The 21,378-nt window shown below is 65.9% G+C and overlaps 2 protein-coding genes across 10 annotated transcripts in view; one reads left to right on the forward strand and one right to left on the reverse strand.

Annotated features, from left to right (window-relative positions):
* LOC116499020 (protein unc-13 homolog A) overlaps positions 1 to 5,971 on the forward strand; it is a 29,939-nt gene extending 23,968 nt beyond the window's left edge. For 5 of the 9 annotated variants that reach the window (XM_032203581.1, XM_032203583.1, XM_032203584.1 and 2 more), the window contains 7 exons: positions 1,174 to 1,230; positions 1,341 to 1,421; positions 1,531 to 1,678; positions 2,244 to 2,300; positions 3,449 to 3,541; positions 3,640 to 3,799; positions 4,255 to 5,971. In XM_032203581.1, coding sequence (XP_032059472.1) covers positions 1,174 to 1,230; positions 1,341 to 1,421; positions 1,531 to 1,678; positions 2,244 to 2,300; positions 3,449 to 3,541; positions 3,640 to 3,799; positions 4,255 to 4,543 — 885 coding nt within the window. In that variant the 3' untranslated portion in view covers positions 4,544 to 5,971. The remainder of the gene's footprint in view (positions 1 to 1,173; positions 1,231 to 1,340; positions 1,422 to 1,530; positions 1,679 to 2,243; positions 2,301 to 3,448; positions 3,542 to 3,639; positions 3,800 to 4,254) is intronic. The other 4 variants (XM_032203585.1, XM_032203586.1, XM_032203589.1 and 1 more) reach the window with 1 other exon arrangement.
* Positions 5,972 to 6,434: 463 nt separating this feature from the next.
* On the reverse strand, positions 6,435 to 20,224 carry LOC116499130 (unconventional myosin-Vb-like). The gene is made up of 38 exons (XM_032203758.1): positions 20,198 to 20,224; positions 19,139 to 19,249; positions 18,722 to 18,884; positions 18,492 to 18,636; positions 18,202 to 18,358; positions 17,916 to 18,056; positions 17,708 to 17,789; positions 17,428 to 17,529; positions 17,090 to 17,202; positions 16,745 to 17,010; positions 16,477 to 16,558; positions 16,121 to 16,261; positions 15,920 to 16,042; positions 15,556 to 15,639; positions 15,331 to 15,333; positions 14,960 to 15,103; positions 14,769 to 14,866; positions 14,553 to 14,639; positions 14,366 to 14,477; positions 13,894 to 14,105; positions 13,632 to 13,788; positions 13,124 to 13,363; positions 12,349 to 12,558; positions 12,131 to 12,224; positions 11,867 to 12,012; positions 11,412 to 11,525; positions 11,050 to 11,277; positions 10,878 to 10,972; positions 9,394 to 9,580; positions 9,132 to 9,225; positions 8,781 to 8,915; positions 8,468 to 8,619; positions 8,124 to 8,213; positions 7,720 to 7,870; positions 7,108 to 7,378; positions 6,848 to 7,022; positions 6,681 to 6,761; positions 6,435 to 6,593 (listed from the first exon to the last, which is right to left on the reverse strand). Exons 1-38 carry the CDS (start codon positions 20,222 to 20,224, stop codon positions 6,435 to 6,437), a joined length of 5,172 nt encoding a protein of 1,723 aa, XP_032059649.1.
* Positions 20,225 to 21,378: the final 1,154 nt, after the last annotated feature.

The following is a 21,378-nucleotide window of genomic DNA, read 5'->3' on the forward strand; positions in this document are numbered from 1 at the left end:
TCCTGCCCCGCTGTGTTCCTCCACTGGCCGCAATTCCCCAGCCGTTGGGGGGCTGCAGGGAGCGAGGACCCCCCCCCAGTAGGGACGAGACCCGGCACTGTAACTGTCCCTCGCTGTTCTCCTCAGAGCAGGGTGAAGCTGCCCAGTCACACTGCAGGAAGGACACGGCTCCTCTGCTCCCCGGCCTTGTCCCGTGCGCTGTGGGGTGGGGGGGTCCCGGCTCTGTGCCGTGTCCCGTGGGGGTCCCGGCTCTGTGCCGTGTCCCGTCGGGCTCCGTTTGACAGCTGCATCCCTGGGCTGCTCACCGGCCGGGGAACGGGGCCAGCAAGGGAAGGGTTAACGGGGCAGGAGTTGGGGCCACAAAACGTTAATTTGGGGTCGGGGGGGGGGATGTTACGAAATGAAGGTGTGGGGGGGCCAAACCCTTGCGTAAGGCAGCGGTTCATGGGGGTCTCACTGCTGGGAAGGACTGGAGCTGCTGGTGCTGGGAGGAGCCGGGCCTCGCTGGCTCTGTCCCAGTTTGCCCAGTTGCACACTGGAGGGCCTGGGACGGGGAGCTGGGGCTCAGCCTGATGAGCGGGTGCAGACCCGGGGGTGGGTGACACCCCTACACCCCATGCCGTGGGGCTGCACCCCCTGGGGCCGTGCCGGTGCTGCCCGTGGGACGGCGTCGTGTCCCCGTCCATGGGGGCGGCACGGTGCGGGGCAGCTGGGGACCGGCACCGTGGGGGCCGGTGACACCGAGCCGTGGTGTCCCCTGACTGGGGGGACCAGGGGTGCCATGCGGCCTCGACACCAGCACCATGGGGCACAGGGGGATGGTGCCAGGTGCCACCGCTGTCCCCCTGCGCTCTCTCCGTCCCCCCACCCCGCTGCACTCTCGTCCCTGCGGTGCCAGCAGTGCCCGGTGCTCGTGGACACGGACACGGGTGCTTGGGGAGCAGGCTGGGACCCCAGGGCATGCGGTGCCTGGCTCCAGGGTGACACCCTGCCCTGGTGTCCCCGAGCCTCGTCATCACTGTGCCCTGTGTTCTGGGCTCTTGGGGAAGCCCAGAGGGCTCGGAGGAGCCCCCCCAGAGCTTGGGGGTGCCGAGGAGCCCCCAGGCAGCAGCGCACCCAGCCTTGCACCCTGGCCGCTCACCGGCGCCGTTCCCTTCTCTCTGCTCTCCGCAGGGCACGCAGATGATCTTCAACGCAGCCAAGGAGCTGGGGCAGCTCTCCAAGCTGAAGGTGAGGGTGTGGGGGGGGGCCCAGATCCTCTCGGTGCCGGGGCGAGCGGCACCGTCCTCCTTGCAGGGTCCCGCTGGCCCCGCTCTGAGGGCAGGATTTGTCCCCGGCAGGACCACATGGTGCGGGAGGAAGCCAAGAGCCTGACCCCGAAGCAGTGCGCCGTGGTGGAGCTGGCCCTGGACACCATCAAGGTGAGGGCACCCTGGGGCGCAACGGGGAGATGGGGGGGTGCCCATGGGGGAATGTGGGGAGGGGGGGCAGCAAGCAGAGCCCCCACCCCATGGCCGGCCGTCCCTGCAGCAATACTTCCACGCCGGCGGCGTGGGGCTGAAGAAAACCTTCCTGGAGAAGAGCCCCGACCTGCAGTCGCTGCGCTACGCCCTGTCCCTCTACACCCAAGCCACCGACCTCCTGATCAAAACCTTCGTGCAGACCCAGGCTTCACAAGGTAGGGCCCCCCCCCACCCCCCCGGCCTGCTTCTCCCCTCCCACCCCTCCCAGGGCCGTATCCTGCCCCCGTCCTGGTGGTGCTGGGGTCCCGGAGGCTGCGGGCGTGAGGCTGGGGTGGGTTGGATGAGTTCTGTGGATAAAGAGGGGCCGTGGGGTGCCCGGGGCAACCTCATCCCCCCCCAAGGAAGAGCAGCGTGGCCCCGGTGCCAGGCTTGTCTGCGCCCCCGGGGCGTGCGTGTGCTGTCTGTGCGTGTCCCGAGGGACGTCCGTCCGTCCGTCTGTCTGTGCCTCCTGTGCCAGCCGTCCGGGGGCCGGCGGGGTCCCACGGGTGCCCGCAGCACCCCCGGGTGCCGGGGTGGTGCCCGGCGCCTCCGTGTCACTGCAGTGTCGTCCGGCTGTCGGCCGTGCGTCTGTCTGCCCGATCTGATCTCTCTTTCTCTCTCTTTCTGTTCCCCCCCCTTTTCCTTTTCCTTTTGCTGTCCCCCCCCCACGCACGTTGTCTCCTTCTCCTCTCTCCGTCCGCTCCGTGCCGTGTCTCCGTCTCTCTCTCTCCTTCCCACCAGTTCATGGTGGAAAAGGTGTTAGGTTTACCCTTAGTGAAGAGATTTATCCTGAGAAGGGTAGGTGCACCGCTCGCCCGCCCCAGCACCCTGCCTGCAGCCGCCGGCCTGGGCTAGTAACCGTCCCCCCCCACCCCCCCCATGCCAAGATCTGTGCCCCCACCCCCGCCCCAACCGAGCGCAGCCGCTTTGGGCTGAATCGGGAGGAATTTGGGGGCGCTCAGCCCCCTCCCTGTCACCGCAGCCGGGGGTGCCGGTGCTCACCTTCACTCGTGAGCTCGGAGCGCCCCCACGGTGTCCCCAGAGCTGCTGCTGGGGGGGGCACCTGCCACCACCCGTGGCCACCCCCGTGCCCCCCCACCCCGCTGCCAGAAGGACCATTACTAGCCTTGCTCCGGCGAGCCCCCCCCCTCGAGGAATGAGCACAGCCCCTCCCGGGCCCCGCTTGGCCTCCATCGCACACCGCCGGGGTGGGGGGGCCGGGTCTGCACCCCCCCTGCTTGGCCTCCTGCACCCAGCCCCCCCCCCCCTCGCCCTCCATCGCCTCCATTCCGGCTCAGCATGCGGCACTGCCCAGGCAGGGGTGCCCGCGGGGACGGGGGGCTGGGGGGGGGCAGAGGATGGAGGCTGGAGCGTGGCATGGCCGCAGCGCTGTGCCCCCCCCACGCCGTGCTGTGACACCCGGGGATGTGTCCTTCTCGCTCTGATTTCCTTCCCACCGGCTCGGTCGGATGCCCTGAGCCTGCCTTGCCCCACCGAGCCTGGCCCCCCCCCTTCGCCTTGCACCCCCCACTCCTTCACCCATGGGTGCATGCACGGCTCAGGGGGTGGGGTGGGGGGGTTGCAGGTCACCAGATCCCCGGGACTGGATGTGGTCCCCGAGATGGAGGGGCAACGTGGGGCCACTGGTGGCCCTGGTGGTGGCACAGGGGCTGGGACAGGTCCCCTGGAGCACTGACCCCCCCCCAGCCCACAGGCACCCCCGCCCCGTCCCACCTCTGCCCCATCAGGGCAAGGGGCTGGGGCCCAGGACCCACAGACTGGGGGGGGGACAGCAGTGACCCAGCCGTCCCCACGTGGGGACCAACCCCGCTGTCCCCACCCGGTGGCGGTGACCTGCCTCCTCCAGCGGGGTGGGTGGCAGGCAGGGGACACCGGGGACACGGGGGGGGGCTGGCACTCATGCTGCCCCCCCCTCGGCCACGCAGGCTCCGGCGTGGACGACCCCGTCGGGGAGGTGTCCATCCACGTGGAGCTCTTCACGCACCCCGGCACCGGAGAACACAAAGTCACCGTTAAAGGTGGGTGCTGGTGGCCTGGGGGGCAGGGGACTGGGGGGTGGTGGGGGTCCCGGGGGGGTGGTGACACCCCGTGAGCCCCCCGCGCCTCCTGCACGCAGTGGTGGCCGCCAACGACCTGAAGTGGCAGACGTCGGGCATCTTCCGTCCCTTCATCGAGGTCAACATCATCGGGCCCCACCTCAGCGACAAGAAGAGGAAATTCGCCACCAAGTCCAAGAACAACAGCTGGGCCCCCAAGTACAACGAGAGCTTCCAGTTGTGAGTGGTGGCCCCCGGGGATGGGGACACGGGGATGGGGACCCCTGGGGACACAGGCTTGGGACACGGGCATGGGGACCCCAGGGGATACAGGGAGGGGGACACGGGGATGAGGACAAAGGGATGAGGACCCCTGGGGACACAGGGAGGGGGACACAGGGATGGGGACATGGGGATGAGGACCCCTGGGGACATGGAGATGGGGACACAGGGATGGGGACCCCTGGGGACACAGGGATGGGGACACCACCACCAGTTTCAGCTGCGGTTGCTCATCCCCACTGGGATATTTTGGGTATTTTCACCTTGGCAAAAAACACACAGGGAAAGCAGGAAAAACAAAAACAAAAACAAAAAAGGGATTTTGGGGGGGCAGGCGGGCAGCGCCCACATGCGCCGCTGTCTTGGAGCCCCCTCCCCGTGCCAACACCTCCTGTCCCTTGTCCCCCCCGCAGCACCCTGGGGACGGAGACGGGCCCCGAGTGCTACGAGCTGCAGGTGTGCGTGAAGGATTACTGCTTCGCGCGGGAGGACCGCACGGTGGGCATCGCCGTGCTGCAGCTCCGCGACATCCTGCAGCGCGCCAGCTGCGCCTGCTGGCTGCCCCTGGGCCGCCGCATCCACATGGACGACACCGGGCTCACCGTGCTGCGCATCCTCTCCCAGCGCAACAACGACGAGGTGGCCAAGGAGTTCGTCAAGCTCAAGTCCGACACGCGCTCGGCCGAGGAGGGCAGCAGTTAAATCCCCCCCCCCCCCCTTGTCCCCCCCCCTACCCAGCCCAGCGTCCTCCAGCCACGTATAAGCCATAAGAGCGGCCACGAGAGGAGGCGCCTGCCCGGCCCTGGTGTTTGAGGGGGGTGCAGGGGCAGCGTTGGACCCCCCCCGTCCCTCCCCTGGGTGGTAGCGCTGAGCACGAGCACCCCCCCGTCCCACCCCGATGGGGCTGGGGGGGCTGCAGGGAAGGGCTGGACCCCAAGCTGGGCGATGGGGAGGCTCTGCCCCTTCCCAGCCTGGGCTGGAGGGACCCTCATGCCCCATCCCCACCCCACCCGGCCCTAAACCTCATCGAGTGACACAAGGGAAGCACTGGGATGGGGGGGTGGGAGGTTGCGGGGGGGTCTTCCCAGCGCGATGACCCCTTGTCCCCCACCCGGTGTTAACCAGGGGCAGGGCCCCCCCAACCCAGCACCCTGTACATATGTAAATAGCTGTACATACACGGGGCAGCAGGACACGGCCGTGTCCCGCACCCCGAAGGGCTATAGGGGCTGGGGGGCCGGTGGGCACAGCCCCCACCACAGGGTCCCCCCCCCAGCCGGCGGTGGCACCACCAGGGCCGGGAGCAGCAGGGAGCAGCCCCCGGCCCCTATCCTGTCTTCCCTGCCTGGCCGCCGTGCGGGTGGCCCCGCTGCCCCCCCCCAGGGTGCCAGGGTGGGGGGCACCCCCCTCCCACGGGCTGGGGGGGCACCCATCTCCCTTGGCTCTGGTGAGCAGGGACTGCCCCCCCCAACCCCCCCATGTGGCACAAGGTCTCTGCAGCAGCCCCCGTGGGACCTCTTTGGCACAAGCAAGACCCTTGGCCCCCTCCCCAATAGGACCCCCCCCACATATTCCCCATTAACCACCATTTCTGTGTGATCAGTGGTGTGCGTGTCTCGGGGGGGTGGATAGGGAGCACAGCGTCCCCCCCGTGCTGAGAGGGACGGCCACCCCTCAGCACCAGGGGGGACAGAAGCCTGAAGCCCCCCCAGGTCAATATATACCTCTCAGCCCCCTCCCCACCCCAAAACAGGGTAACCCAGCCCCCCCCCTCCCAGTCCTTTTTCTATAGGATTTGCCTGGGACCAAAGGGTTTAGGTATCCACTCTCATTTCTGTTCAATGTTTACACCCCTTTTCTAACTGCTGCTCCCAGGGGGGGGGCCCAGCCCCATTCTCCCCCCCCCCAAAAAAAAATTGTGCCCCCTCTCCCCCCAGTCCTGTTTGGCATGTGATTGAACCGACCCCCCCGCTCCTGTACCCGTGTCACCGATGCCCCTGTGTCTGTACCTCCCCCCGCCGGGGGGGCTACCATGGATGCATGACCGTGAGATGTTTTGCACTATTTTGACTTTTTTGGGCTCTGTAAAAATATTTTATTATAACTGACATTAAAAAGCACACCCTTGGCTGTGGCTGCAGGTGCTAGGGGGAGGGAGGAGCAGGCACCCAGGGGCTCCCTATCCCCACTGCCCCCCCCTTTAAGCTCAACCCCAAGGATAAGGACCCCAGGGATGCTGCACCACCCCCCCCACAGCTCAGGATTTGCTCTTCCCACCCCATGTAAAGGCCAAACTCCATCCCAGGGGTTAAAGGGGACTGGGGCAGACCCCAAACACCCATTCCCCCCCCACCTCCAACCACCCCCACCCTGCAAAGAGCGCATGCCCACAGCCAACCTCAGACACCCAAATTATCTGCAAAGACTTTTATTAGCACCAAAAGGATTAAAAAGTGGCCAGAACAGATGTGGCTGCGCCACAAAACAAAGTACCCGCGGGGCTCAGCAACAAACAGCCCCCAGGGGAGCACCACGCAGCGCAGCAAACCCCAAATCGCCGCCGTCCTCCTGCTCCTGGGGGGTCAGACGGGGCTCAGAGGCGGAGGAGGAAGGCCAGGTCCATGGTGTCAGGGATGCGGATCTCGTCCAGGTGCACGGGGGAGGCGACGAAGGGCAGGTTGACAGGGAAGAGGTGGCTGGTGTCCACCAGCAGCTGGCTGGGACCCCCCTGCTGCTGCTCCTGCAGTCGCTTCTGCAAGGGACACGGCGCTCAGCAAGGGGGTAGCAAAATGGGGACGGCGAAATGGGGACAGAGCCCGGGGCCGAGGTCCCCGCTTACCTCCACGGTGCTGATGAAGTCGGGGCTCACGCGCTCCTCCAGCCCCGCAGCGGGGGTGTACGCCCGCAGGATCTTCACGACCTGGAGGGACATCGGGGGAGCTCTGTGACCCCCCTGCCCCAGATCCCAGCCCCAGGGGGTGACCCCCAATCCCCCCCCTCGGGTACCTGCTGCGGGGACAGCACCGTGCACAGGCTGCAGATCGCCCCAGCATCCTCCTCCGTCGCCTTCTTCACCTGCAGCAGCTGGGCAGCCTGCACCAGCGGCTCCAGCATCTCGCGGGCCCCGCTGTGCTGCAGCCCCTGCGCCCGCAGCCACTGCTCCAGCTGGCTGATGTTGTACCTGCCGTGACAAAGGGGGTCAGGGGGAGGCACCCACCGTGTCCCGGCCCCCCCAAAATGCACTACAAGCCTGTGGGGGCACCAACCTGAGCTGGATGCCGCGGGTCCAGGAGCAGGCGTCCTTCCTCAGCAGCAGGTAGTTGAGGGTGGTGCCACTGACGAGGAAGAGGAGCTGGCGCAGGACCTGGTGCCCCACAGCTGGGGCCAGCCCGTGGCGACCCAGGAGCTGGTGGAAGGAGCCCAGCTGCTGCAGGAGCTCGGGCAGGGTGTGGGCTACGGGGGCCGAGGGCCGGTGGAGGCCGGGAGGGCAGGAGGAGGCCAAGCCCTGGATGGTCTCGCTCTCCAGCATTGCAGAAACTGGAGGGTTAGGAAGAAAAAAGGGGAAAAAAAGGTTGGTCAGAGCAAAGAGGTGCTGTGTTGTGCTTTGCAGGGCTCCTTAGCTCTGCATCGTGGTTGGGGACATAAAGACTGGTGGAGCAGGGGGGTGAGGGAGCCCCCCAGGGGTGCTGAGCCCCCTCCAGCTCCCCCTTCCAAGCTGGGAGGCTCAGGGAGCAGCAGGACCCCACAGAGACCCAATTCTAAGCCCAGCTCCGGGCACACCACAGGTTGCTCCTGCAGCGCTCCCCTCCCCAAGCCAGCATCCCAGCACAGGGGCCCTGCGAGCCCCCCAGCCCCCATTCCTTGAGCCCCCTCATTACCAATCATGGGCTTGAGGCGCTTCTCGGCGGTGCGGATGAGCTGCTGGTAGAGCTGCACGGCCAAGGCGCCCAGGCTGCGGCCGGCGCTCTGCAGGTCCAGGTGCTGCAGGCAGTGCGTGCTCTGCCGTGCCGTGTTCCCCTGGGAGCAGCTCTGCGGGCACGGCCAGGTCAGGGGGACAAAAAATAAGAACAAAGAAATACAGGGTACCCCCCCCATCCCTCCTGGGGGATGAACGCATCGGCTCCATCCCTCTACAGCCCCATGCACACCTAGGTTGGGATGCTTGGGATGCAGCCCCAGCCCTGGGCAAGCTTCACTGCCCCCTTCCCAAAGTCCCCAAAGCCCCCACACTTCCCAGGAAGGGTGTAGGGGTGTGATGTCCCCCTCCCCAGCCCAACCTCACCTCATCCCGGCCGTACTGGCGCAGGCAGTTCAGAAGCTGGCAGGTGTTTGCCAGCCACAGGGCCACAACTTCAAAGTCATCGCTGTGCTTCTGCAAGGGGGGGGGGGGAAAAGTGAGCACAGTGGGGGGGTCAGCAAGGCTCCAGCAGTGCCAGCAGCAAGCACCCCCACCCCACGCTTTCTCCAAACCCCCCCAGCCCCAGGGGATGCTCAGGTTGGACTCCCCAGCTCCCCCACGCAAAACCCTGGGGACCAGGCTGCAGCCCCAGTGCCTCCCCCCCCCACGTTGGCCAGCAGAGCTCCTGCTCCTCAGCCCAAATCCCCCCCGGGGGCCAGGCCCAGCACCTTCATCACCCTCTTGATGGCGTTGATGGCTGCATCCAGCAGGGAGCGGGCCCGTGGCTCGTCACGGCAGTGGTCTGCGTGGCGGAGGCAGAGGAAGAGGAGGAAGGCCGGCAGCTCCGGCAGCGCCCCAGGGCTGCTCTGCGGGCGGTAGTCTGCAGGGGGGAGCAGGGGACAGGCACTTACAGAGAGCTGAAGGGGGCAGGGGGCTGCCCCAGCGAGGTGGGAAGGATGAGACCATCCTCTGGGGAAGAAACCCTAGTAGGGATCAAGCTGCTCCGTTGGGTAATAGGGTCCCTGTCCACCCAAACCCTACCTGTGATGACGGCCTTGATGATGCGCCCTTCGTCCTCCATCCTCCACGCCAGCATGGCCTGGAACAGCCCCGGTGGGGATGGGGCTGCTTGGGACGCTGCTGGCTCCTGCCCCAGCCCGGTGGTCTCTCTCTTCACTGGTGGGGAGGAGCAGGGGTCACGTCCTGCTGTGCCCTGGGCTGGGGGACCTGGAGCAGGTCCCTTCAGCTCAGCCCAAGAAGAGCTCCCCGTGGTTTGTAGGTACCCTGGTCCCCACACCTTGAGGCCGGGTGATGCACCAGCCCCAAAACAGCCTGCACCCCCCACCCCAGCCAGCCTCGTGCTCCCCCCCCCCTCCCCATGCAGGCACTCACCTGTGAAGTCCTGGATCTGCTTTGCATAGGCTCTGAGCTGCTTCTGGAGCTTCATGGTGGTCCTCTCCTGCTTCTCCAGCTTCTGGGACAGCTCCTGGGCAGGGACAGCTCTTGTAGGGTCAGCCACCCCCACCAGCACCCAGCTCATGGGGTACAGAGCTGGGGGATGCCTTGGGTCCCCTGCATCACTCCCCAGTGGGATGCTGGGGCTCACTATGGGGTGGGGGGAGCTGCCCGAGCCCTGTGCCCCCGCCCCCCTTACCCAATTCTCCTCCTTGAGCCGCACGACGTGGTGCTGCAGCCCCTCCTGGCCCTGGTGCCGCTGCAGGTCCTGGATGAGGGCTGCCTGCTGCTGGCTCAGCTGCTTGAGCGAGCGGATGTCGAGGTGCAGCCCCTCCACCTCCTCCTCGTGCTGCTGCTTCTCCTCCTGCAGCTGGCTCGCCAGCAGCCTGCGTGCGCCGGGGGAACCCGAGTCACCGAGCCAGGCTGGTGTCACCTGCCTAGACTGCCCTGGGACCCGTGCTGTCATTGTCACTGTCAGTGACACACAGCGGGGTCGAGAGCACCCTCAGCATGCCCGTGCACCCCGCTGAGGGGTGCAGACCCAGGAGGAGGGGGTGCCATCCCCGGGGACCTGGCAGGGCTCAGAGGTGTGCCCACGGGAACCTGGTGCAGGCCAACACGGCCACACGCAGGGCACTGCACCTGGGTCGGGGCAGTCCTGGACATCAGCACAGGACAGAGGGATGGAGAGCAGCCCCGTGGAGAAGGGCTTGGGGGTACTGGTGGGTGGGAAATAGGACATGAACCAGCAGTGCCTGCTTGCAGCCCAGGAAGCCAGCAGCACCCTGGCTGGGGTGAGGAGGGGATTGTGCCCCTCTGCTCTGCCCCTGTGGGACCCCACCTGGAGCACAAGGTCAGGGAGTCCAGAGGAGGCCACAGGGATGCTCAGGGGCTGGAGCAGCTCTGCTATGAGGACAGGCTGGGAGACCTGGGGGTGCTCAGTCTGGAGAAGAGAAGGCTCTGGGGAGACCTCACAGCGGCCTGCCAGTGCCTGAAGGGGACTTGTAAGAGAGACTTTTTCCACAAGGGCACGTACTGATATGACAAGGGGTAAGGGATTTAAACTAAAAGAGGGTAGGTTCAGATGAGCTGTTAGGAAGAAATTCTTCCCCCTGAGGGCGGTGAGGCCCTGGCTGAGGCCTCCCCAAGGAGCTGTGGGTGCCCCATCCCTGGCAGGGCCCAAGGCCAGGCTGGATGGGGCTGGGGGCAGCCTGGGCTGCTGGGGGGGTGTCGTGCCCATGGTGGGGTGGGACAAGGTGCGCTTCAAGGTCCCTTCCAACCCAAACCTCTCCATGGAGCTGTGAATCATCACACCCCATCCCTCAGGGTGTGATTTGTCCCTCAAAGCCTGCAAGCTTGGGACTTGACCCCCTGCTCTGATCTTCCCTCTGGATGCACCAAGGCCAGTTGGGGGCACCCAGCAAGCTTGTGGGGTGGGGGCACCCATTCTGGGGAGCCCCAGCCTCCCAGGAGGATGCAGCACAGCAGGGAAGAGGAGCCATGCATGCAGGTAGGGAGACTGCTGCTTTAGAGGTTTGGAGCTGCCCAGCATCACAGCACTGCACGGGTGAGGTGGCTGCAGCTGGCCAGGACAGCAGGGAACCCCCCAGCAGCACCCCACGATGCTGCACCCCACTGCAGGGAACTCAGCCCCAGCCAGACCCTCCCTGTGGCCCCACTCACTTGTTGGCAACCTGCACAGCGTCGTATGCATGCTTCAAGTCATCATCCGCTGCCTTCTCCGGGCTCCTACCCAGCCCCAGCATCCCGGCGATGTTCTGCCAGGACAGCAGGGCAGGGTGAGAGCAGCCCCAGCAGCCCCATCCTGCCCCATATCAGTGGGGCAGGGACTCACCCTTCTCTTGAGGAAGTCCAGGGGTTTCTTCTCCTCGTGCTCAGCAGAGGCTTTGTTCCTCCGCAGCTCCTCACGGGTGCGGGCCAGCTCCTCGGTGACAGCGTTGAGCTGCCCCAGCAGCAGGAGGTACGCCTGCTCCAAGGGGTCCTGCCCCGCGCCGCCGTTGGGCAGTGGCTCTGCCGCGGGCTGGGGACCCTCGGACACCGGCTGACAGCGCTCCTCCGGCCCCTGGGTGCAAGGAGGGGGCTTGGGGTGGGAGCCAGGGGCTGAAATCCCTGCAAACACCCCCAGGTGGGCGCATGGTGGCCCCACAGGCTCCTTGTCACCCCCAACTCTGCCAGCCCCACCATTGTCCCCACTACCTCAGGCTGTTGGTCGGAGCCATCCCGCGACGGGGCGGTGGACATGGAGGACAGGTAGCTGCTCTCGGAGCCCAGGAAGCTCTCAGATGAAGGGGAGCGCCTGAAGGTGCTTTGCTGAGGGGGAGGAGGGCAGGGTTGGTGCCCCGCACCCCAAACACCGACCGGCAAGCACACACCACTTGTCCCCTCCCCAGGATGGGGCACAAGGACAGGGCAGCTCAGCCCTCCAACCCCACAGCTTAACAGAAGGTAGTTTTGGAGCCTCCCCCTTAAAGAAAGGTGGTTTTGAAGCCCCCCCAAAGGATGATGGCTTTGGAGCCCCCCTCCTTTAAAGGACAGTGGCTTTGAAGCCCCCCAGGCTGCCTTAGCTGGGGGAGCCCCCAGCACACGAACCCAGTTGCCCACTTCCCATAGTCCAGGGGTCCCCAGGGGGGTCGAGCCCCCCAGCCCCTCACCCTGTGGAAGGCCACCTCATCCCGCAGGTTCTCGTAGCCCTGCTCCAGGCGGGCGTACTCCTTCACCAGGCTCTGGTAGCGCGCCCGCTCCTCCTCCAGCTCCTGCTGCAGCCCCCGGCTCTCCCGCACCGCGCGCTGGTGCTGCTCTGCAGGGGACAGGGGACACACGGGTAGGGGACAGGACGCGGCCCCTGCAATGGGGGGGGGGCACACCAGGCCTGCAGGACTAGCCTCATGCAGGATGGGGCAGGGGAACCCTTCTACCTTCCAGATCCTGCGACTGCTCCAAGGTGCGTTGGATCAGGGCATCCCTCTCCTCCCCCAGGTGCAGTTTCACCGCCTCCACCTCTGCCAGGCGCTGGGGGGGGAAGCAGAGGGGTCAGTACAGCCCAGAGACCTCTCTGTGGGCACTCAGCACCAGGCTCAGTGTCCTGGAAAACCCCCACAGATCAAGAGCAGCCCCAGCTATCCCCACAACAGACCTTCCGGAGCTCATCAACCTCCTGTGCCAGGCGGCTCTCGGCGCTGTGCCTCTCCAGCTCTGCCAGCCGCTCCTGCAGCTGCTGGACCTGGGCATCACGAGCTGCATCCTCCCGCAGCCCCTGCATCTCGGCCCGCAGGCGCTGCACCTCCTCGGCGTGGGCAGTGTTCAGCGCCGAGAGCTGCTCTGCCAGCCGCTGCTTCTCCTGGGCCTGGGGGGGCAGAGGAGGTTATGGGGTGCTGGGGGCATCCCCTCAGGTCCCCTTCTCCCCATCAGTGGGAGCCCTGAGCCTTGGGTACCCCCCCACCACGCAGAGCTGTCCATCAGGCACCATCCCAGATGGAGCCACGCATCATGAGCTTTGCCATGCCTTCACATCCTGCTCCCCACCTCCAGGGACAGGGCAGCACCACAGGGGCCCTCCCTCCCACCCCGCAGCCACCCCCAGAGCTGGAGCGGCGGCAGCCGGAGCCGAGACGCTCACCCAGATGGCAGCAGGAGATGTGGCCGGTGGGAGAACGCACTGTGCCAGAGCCATTCCGGCACACGCTGCTGTGCTGTGAGGCTGTGCCCACCCAAGCACCCAGGAGGGCTCCAGCACCTCCCTGGGGTGCATCAGAAACCCAGCACTGACCCCTCAGCGCAGCACTCCTGCCTGGGGACACGCGTCCTGCAGGGCCAGCTCCATGGGCAGGATGGGGCAGCCCAGGGCTGTGCTTCTGGTGATACAGGGACTGGTCGGCAAAGGCAGGTCCGAGGCAGGCTGCAGCACCCACCTGCTCATCCAGCCTGCACTGCAGCTGCATCACCTTGATCTCCATGCCCTTGTGCAGCTGCTTGTAGTGCTCCACCGAGCGTGCCTCTGCCCGCAGGCGCCGCAGCTCCCGGCGCGCCCGTGCCCGGCGGTAGCAGCACTGCAGGTAGAGCACGGCCCCGTGCAGCCGGGTGTAGTGTCTCCGGGCCAGCCAGCCCCTGACGGCTGCCTGGATCACCACAGCTTTCTGGTGCCGCACCATCTGCAAGGGAGAGACGGGGCAGTGGCACCGCCAGCAGGCGCAGGGGCAATGGTGATGCCAGCCCTGTGCACCTGGGGACACCGGGGGCAGTGCCACACTGTCACCAAGAGGTGCTGTGATGCCAGCTGACCCCAAGCAGCATGGCAAGATGTCACCAAGGTGTCAGGAAGGTGACAGCATCACCGAGAGCATGCTGCTCCCCCAGCTGCATGGGGCAGGGGCTCCCCACCACAGGACGGGGGCACCCAGCACCCTGCCAGGCTCCTACCTGCCGGTACAGACGCCGGGCAAACATGCCCCGGGCGAAGGCTTGGATGGTGACAGCAGCCCGGCGTGTGCGCAGGTAGGAGCGCCGCGCCAGCACCATCCTCACGGTCTTCTGCAGCACCACGGCAGCCCTGCTCCTCCGCAGCATCGCGGCAAGCCTGCGGGGAGGCGAGGAGCTGGGTGCAGGGCAGCAGAGCCCCCAGCACACCCCAGAGCCGGGTTTCTGCCCATTGCATCTCCCTCAAAGCCCCATCCCTGCTCACCTGCGGGCCAGCAGGCCCCGGGTATGGCGCTGCAGGCAGAGCACCGCGGCACGCACCCGCCCGAAGCGCCGCCGCGCCAGCCAGCCCCGCAGGTGCCGCTGCAGCAGGGTGCAGGCTGCCCGCAGCCGCCGGTACCGCAGCTCCTCCAGGTACGCCACCTGGCCAGCCCGGAAAAACACCTTGCTCTTCCCACACTGGTACTTGCTGGGGTCCTGGGGGCAGAAGAGGGGAGTCAGAACCAGGGAGGAGGCACGCCCCAGACAGGTTCCTCTAAAGTGATGCTCTGTATGCTCCCAACCTCCCTTGCTCAGCTTCCCCAGCGGCTGGGGGAATCCCAAATCCTCTCCACCAATATTACACCCATTCCTGCACCCCATGGGGCACGTACACACACACTGGGAGAAAGATGGGAAAAAGCATCAGCAAGGGATGCTCAGGTACTACAGCTGCACCCCCTGAGCAGAGCCCTTACCTGGAGCAATCTCCCCAGGGCAAGGCTGCAGCTCTGCTTCACATCAGCACCCCCCAGCTCCTCTCCGCTCACCAGAGCCCTGTATCTGTCGAAGAACTCCTGATATGTCCACCTGTGGGGCACAGAGGGGATCAGGGGGGTGTTCTGGCCAGGGGAAGCCCTGGGGTGTCAGGGAAGCAGGGGGTACCTGGAGGGGTAGCCCGCGGCACTGATCCGGATGGTCTCCAGGACCCCACAGGCTCGCAGCTGCTCCACTGCTCGCCTGGAGTCAAACCTGGGGCCAAAGATAAAAAAAACAACTGATCCCATGCAGCTCATCAGGTGTGCACCAAGGCATGCAGGACAGGAGGGACAGGGCTTGGAGGGTGGGAGCAGAGCCCCGTGGTGCCCCCACTGCACTCACACGAAGGGCAGCTTCTCATCGTTGGGTTTGATGCAGCGGACATAGTGCGGCGTGGTGCTGCCCAGCGTCTCCATCAGCCGGTTCAGGGAGGCTCTGAACTGCAGAGCACAATGGCGAGGTGGTCAGGGCCAGCAGGAGGGCCTGGGGGTCCCCTGGGACAGGGCAGGGCTCGGGGCTCCCCCATCCTGTACCTGGCTGGAGATGGACTTCTTGCTTCTCTGGCTGCCAGGCAGAGACCTGCGGCTGGGGCGGCCGGGCAGCCGGTGGCCGCTGGACCTGCGGGACTGCAGGGACACATCCCCATCCTCCAGGAAGAGCTCGGCCAGCAGGGCAGACTGCACGGAGCAGAGCTGTGAGCAGCAAGCAGCACCCCACACCGCCCCAGAGCCAGCACCGGCAGGACACGGCCCCAGAGGCCAGCCCCGTGCAGGATCCTGACACGGCCACAGCCCCAGTGTGCCCTAAATGTGCAGGGACCGGCTGTGCCACCTAGGGGAACCCAAGGGCAAGTCGTGGGCACCCTCCCGGGTGAACAAAAGCTCTCCCCCCAGATGTCCCTTACCTTCTGCCAGGGCCACATGGAGCAGAGGGGAGGAGAAGACAGCATTAGTGACATGGGAGCAGCAGCACGCCCCAGCCCGAGGGCAGGAGAATGAAATTGGGGTACCCACATCATGGGGCACCCTGACCGTGGGTCACCACCCCCAGGAAACGCAGGGCTCACCCTGCACGGCTTCCACCTCCCTCAACACCCACCCCTCCCAGCACCCACGGGGCTGGCTCTCACCTTGCTGGCTCGCAGCAGCCCCACCAGCTCCTCAGGGATGGTGTCCCTGTTCTTCTCCACGAACCCACTGCACTGGTACTCCACCTGGCAGGGGACAACACCCTGTTAGGGGCTTCCCAGCCTGGATTGGGGCAGGGCTCTTGGAAAGGACCCTTGCAGGAGCCAGGGCTGGCTGTGGCCACACTACTGATGGCACCACCACCACAGGACCTCTTGTTTTCTGTAATTCCTGCCCTTGGAGCTGCAGCCCAGCATGGAGAGGGCAGAGGCTGCAGGAGATGTCCCCAGCAGCTCCTGAGGGTCAGGCTGGGTGCTGCCAAGCCCCCCACCCAGCGAGGTACCACCACCACTGCAGCTCTCCTACCTTGCCAGCGAAGTGGCAGACAATGAAGGCATCCACGGGCCTCTTGGGCTTCTGGAAGTGGGAGCTGCCGAGGTGGGTCTGGTAGAGCTTCTGCGCCCAGCTCCCGTCACTGCCTTGGGGCATCTGAAAGGCAGAGGGGTTGGAGGGGTGGCCGAGGGCTCAGGACAGCCACAGCAGCCTGCTCCAGTGCCTCGTGCCCACCTTGCACTCCTCGTTCAGCAGGTCCAGGATGCCGAGGCGGCCCTCGATGAGCTCAATGCATGGCTGGTTGTCACAGAAGTCGACAAAGACCCAAGGGATCTCCTCGGTCACATACTCCTCCTGCTCCAGCTTGAAGACATGCTGGAGGGAGAGATGGGGAGCAGGATGAGGTGGGGCAGAGGTGGCCGGTCACCGGCCTGTTTGCAGGCAGCAGCTGGGTTTCTGCAGGGCAGGGGCACTTCTGGGGCTGTGCCCAGCTCCAGCAGCCTCCCAGAGCACCAGCCACATCCCCAGGGCAGAAAGCCAGAGGCACAGGCACAGCAGGGTGCTGGAGGGGACATCTGGGTGACACCCACCAGGTTGAAGAGCTGCTGCAGCTTCTCGTTGGCGTAGTTGATGCAGAACTGCTCAAAGCTGTTGAACTCAAACATCTCAAACCTGCGGGGAGAGACCCAGCTGAGCAGGACAGAGCCACCCCAACCAGCCAGGAGCTGCAGGTGGCCACGGACCCAACCCCGCTGCAGGGACAGGCACTGCCCCACGACCCAGCTGGTGGCCACAGACCCACAGCAGGAGCAGGACCGTGCTCTTCCACGCAGCATGGCATAGGGGAGCCACCCTTACCCGTAGATGTCCAGGATGCCAATGGAGGTGTGGTGGCCCTCCGGTGACCGCAGGGCACGGTTGACCCTGCTCGCCATCCACCTGAAGACCTGCCCGTACATGTGCTTGGCCAGGGCATCCCGGGAGTCCAGTGCCTGCTGCCTGGAGAGCGGCTTCAGGTAGGTCTCCCCAGCAGTCACCAGCTTGCGGTGGCAGAGCCAGCGCGTGACCTGCGCCTCCTCGATGCCCAGCAGCTTGCAGAACTGTCTCAGGGCCTCATCAGCAGGCTGCAGAGGGACAGAAGTGTCACCAGCACCACCGGGATGCGGGTCCCGATGCAGCTGGGCATTGTGAGCTCTCGCCCACCTCCACGAAGCACCCGTCCCCGTGGCGGTCCCTCCCTCTGACCGCGATGTCACCCAGATGCAGGATGGCAGCAAGGACGGAGAAGAGCTCCAGCTGGTCGGCCTCGGGGACACCTGCGGGCACAGCGGGGGCGTGAGGGGCTGCCCCCAGTGCTGGGGGGATCCCCACATCCCACAGGCTGGGGAGATGGGAACAGCCAGCAGATATCTGGGCTCCCCAGCACCGGGGTGTCCATCCCTGGTGCTCCCACCAGCAACGGGGTGAGGGCAGTGGGATGGTGGGGACCAGCCCTGCCCACCCCCACGGTCTCCCCCACCCATGCCCCACCAGGACAGTACCCAGGAGGGAGAAGGCGTGCCGCGTGTTGTCCAGGTCGGCTGCATCATTAATGTCAGCAGTGCACTGCCCCTGGCTGGTGTAGTGGAAGGTCTCTGCCCCACCTGCGGGTAAGATGTGCACGTGGTGAAACCAGCACGGCCCCACCAGGCCCCAAACCCCCTCATCCTGCGGTGCAGAGCACACACAGCACCCAGCTGGCGGCCCAATCCTGCCCCCGTTTTGGGGAACAGCAGGAACACCAGTACTGCCCGCGCCATGCCACGGGGCCGTGGTACTCACGGAGACCCAGGCCCTGCAGCTCAGGCAGGGCGGCCGAGGCACAGAGCTGGTAGAAGATGTGGTAGTTCCTCTCTGCTCCCGCCTGTGGGAAGAGCAGCCAGGTCACCTCAGGGCCCCAAAAAGCCCCAGACTGGGGACAAGGGACACTTTGCTCTTCCAGCTTGACCCAGGAGGAGCACAGCAGCCCCTGTGCAGCCCCGAGACCCACCTGGAAGGTGACACGGGACTTCTCCAGCAGGTAGGTTTTGATGGTGGCCCCAGTGACACGGGCTTGGCTGAAGCCAATCTCGATGTACTTCCCAAAGCGGCTGCTGTTGTCATTCCTGGTTGTCTTCGCATTCCCAAAGGCCTGGCAGGAGGTGTCAGGTGGCCTCAGACCTCCAGGTGCTCCAGAGACCTTCAGTCCCCTCCTCCCACCCATGTTACTGGGGGGAACATCAGGGATGCAAGGCCACGAGGAGCACAGGGAGAGCCTGGGATGGGCAGGGACCCACCTCCATGACGGGGCTGGAGGCCAGCACCTTCTCCTCCATGCTGGAGTCCCCCAGGCAGCCCCCGACGGTGGTGAAGTACCTCATGGCGTACTTGGCCGACGCAGTCTTCCCTGCACCCGACTCACCGCTGATGATGAGGGACTGATTCTTCCCGAACCTGCAGGAGGGGGACATGAGCCCGTGCCCCAGGGGAAGGTTCTCCATGGACCGTATGGGGGCTCCAGCCCTGCCCCACCACAACCCAGGGGGCTGCTCTCACAGCAAGCCCCCCCCCATGGTGCTGCTCTCACCTCACCATCTCCTTGTACGCCTCCTCTGCCAGCGCGAAGATGTGCGGGTCCATGTCCCCCATCTCCCGGCCGCTGTAGGCATAGATCACCTCTTCCTCGTAGATGGGCAGCGGCTTGTAGGGGTTGATGGCAACCAGGATGATACCTGGAGAAGGGGACGTGCACAGGGAAGGGGCACGAGAGCACCCATCCCGGGGTGTGGGGGGGGACACGGGGTGCAGGGGGCTCACCGCAGTAGGTGTAGATGGCGTTGGCCTCCAGGAAGCGCACGCGGAGCGAGTGCAGCACGGCCGGCTCGTGCAGGTAGCTCAGGGCCACCAGGTCATCCTTGCCCGAGAGGCACTCGGGGTTGCAGAGAGGCGGCAGCTGGGACTCGAGGGGGTAAGCCAGCGTCTGTGGGGACGGGGCAGGATGAGTGCTGAGCAGGGGCAGGCGGCCCCACGGTGGCAGCACAGGCAGGGGATGTGGCCACAGCACGCTGTGCTCAGACAGCAGACAAGCCACCGGGCACATCCACGGCCTCTCTGCTCCCCGCTGAGGAGCCCAGGCTGGTTTGGGGGCACAGAGCGAGCCCCAGCACCCAGCTCGGGATGCCCGGCCGTGCAGTGAGCAAAGGGACCCACGGGGCCACGAGGCCCCAGCCTCACCGAGCCATCCTCCAGGCGGAGGTGCAGAACAGCATCTCCTTCCTTGTAGTCTCTGGTTAGTTCTGCTGCCCTCCAGACCTGGACAGAGTCAGGGATCCAGACCCGGGCACCCTGCAGGGACACAGAAGGGACGAGGTCCCAGCAGATGGCCTCAAACACAGGACAGGAGATGCAGACAGCCCTGAGCTGGGCATCGCAGCCCCCTGTGGCTCTCGCAGGCAGCAGCCTGGTGCTCAGCATCACCACCAGGCACCCATGGACCTGCTGCTCCTGCTGGCAGGGATCCTGCCCAGCTGTGCAGGAGGGCACTGGGGCTACTGCTGTGGGATCAGCAAAGATCAGAGCCCGACACCAGAAAGCTTCTGCAAGAATGGGATCAAAACCAGCTCCGGCACCCCAGAAACAGAGCCAGGGAGATACCCCAGCCCCAGGTTCCTTGTTCTGACCCAGCCCCATGGCTCTCCCACCCCAGCAGGCAGCACCCCCTGCCCTAGTGCTGTAGGGCTGGCCCTGCCCCACTGCAGGATGCAGGGAGATGGGGAACCCACAGCTCCAGGACCCCACTGCAGCAGCTCCGCCAGCCTGCAAGGAGCGAGGGCTGCTGCAGGGGACCGGTGCCCCCGCTGCTCCGTGCAGGCAGGCACGAGGCCATATTGCAAGCTTAAAAAGGGAAAAAAAGCTCCTCTAATGGCTGCAGTGCTGCTGCCGGGCTCAGGGAGCACCTCACTGCTTCCACACGCCGCCTCGGAGCCCTCTGCTGCTCTCACACCCCGCTCCCACCCCAGCCCCTCATCAGGAGCCAGGGCTGGCGATGCCATCCTGCTGCTAAATCCACAAACCCAGGGGGGCAGAGGGCAGCGAACCCCCAGGTCTGGGGAGCACCCACACCACTGCCCTGCTGGAGCCCAGCAAACACGAGCCCAGCAAGCTGGGGAGGGGGCGCAAAGGGGGCTGCACTTTGGGTGCCCCCTCGCAGGGACCAGCAGCAGTCCCAGAGGTGCTGGGGGGCGCCCAGCATTGCAGCCCTTTCCCCCCACCCCCAGCAGCACCAAGCCTCACCTGCCCGTAGGGCTGCCCTGCTGCCATGGTCCCCCCACTTCTGCCACACTGCTGCCCCCCCCGCCTGTGGTCCCTTTATGGCTGTTAATTGCTGCTAATTGGCTGGGGGGGCCCCGCCCACTAATTGCTGCTAATTGGCTGGGGGGGGTCCTGCCCTGTTCTGCCACCTGGTCAGCCCCACACACCCTCACCCGCTAGGGGAGATGATGAGGGGCGGTGGCTAGCTTCTCCCCACCCCACAGCTGCAGCACCCTAAGAGACCCCCACCTTGTAGGCACCCCCAAGACACCCCCACCTCCCATTTGGGGCATCCAAACCCCCTCCTGGGACCCCCCTGAGAAGGGGACAACCCAAGACCCCTTGAATCACCCCCCTACCTGGGACCATGGAGGGCACCCCAAGCCTCTCCTATCTAAGACACCCCAAAATTGCCCTCATGCAGGGCAACTTGGGCCACCCACACCCCGGCCCCCACCCAGGGCACCCCAAGCACCCATGGGTGAGCAATGGAGCGGGGTGCTGCTGAGCTACCCCTGGCTGAGTTCAGTTCAGTCCATGAAGGGATTTTTTTTAATCAGCGCACCTCCAGCCTTTTTCACTGACTCATGCCATGGGTGCATGGGGGGGACACCCAATTTGGGACCCTCATCTGGGGCCCCCCTACCATGTGCAGTCCCTGTGGGGCCCTGACTTCCTTGCCCCAGGTCCCTGGGTCTGGGGGGTGGCACCCTGCACCTGCGGTGTGCTGGTGGGTGTCTGGGGGTGCTGCTGCCCATGGGTGGCCACAGCCCTTGGGAGTAGGTCCCCATGGCCTGTGGGTGCTATTTTCTGTGGGTCCTTGTGGTCCATGGGTGCCACTGTCCACGGGTGACACAGCCTGTGGGTCCTCATGGCCTGTGGGCACCCTTTTCTGTGGGTCCTCCTGCCCCATGGGTCCCACGTGCCCATGGTGGCCCTGGATGCTGCAAGGAGATGGCTGATGGCCCTGTGCCGAGGGGCTCAGGGTTGGTGACCAAGATGAGGCCATGGGGTTGGCCTGGCAGCTGGGGACAGGGGGATGAGGGGCTGCCCAGGCAGGGTAAGAGGTAGGGGACAGCGAGCAGCCCTGGGGACAAAGCGGGGGTGCTGGCCAGGATGGGGACAATTCACCCCGTGGCAACATCCCCTTGGGACCCCGCTCT

This window comes from Aythya fuligula, chromosome 26 (assembly GCF_009819795.1).
Source record: "Aythya fuligula isolate bAytFul2 chromosome 26, bAytFul2.pri, whole genome shotgun sequence".
NCBI classification, from domain to species: Eukaryota; Metazoa; Chordata; class Aves; order Anseriformes; family Anatidae; genus Aythya; species Aythya fuligula.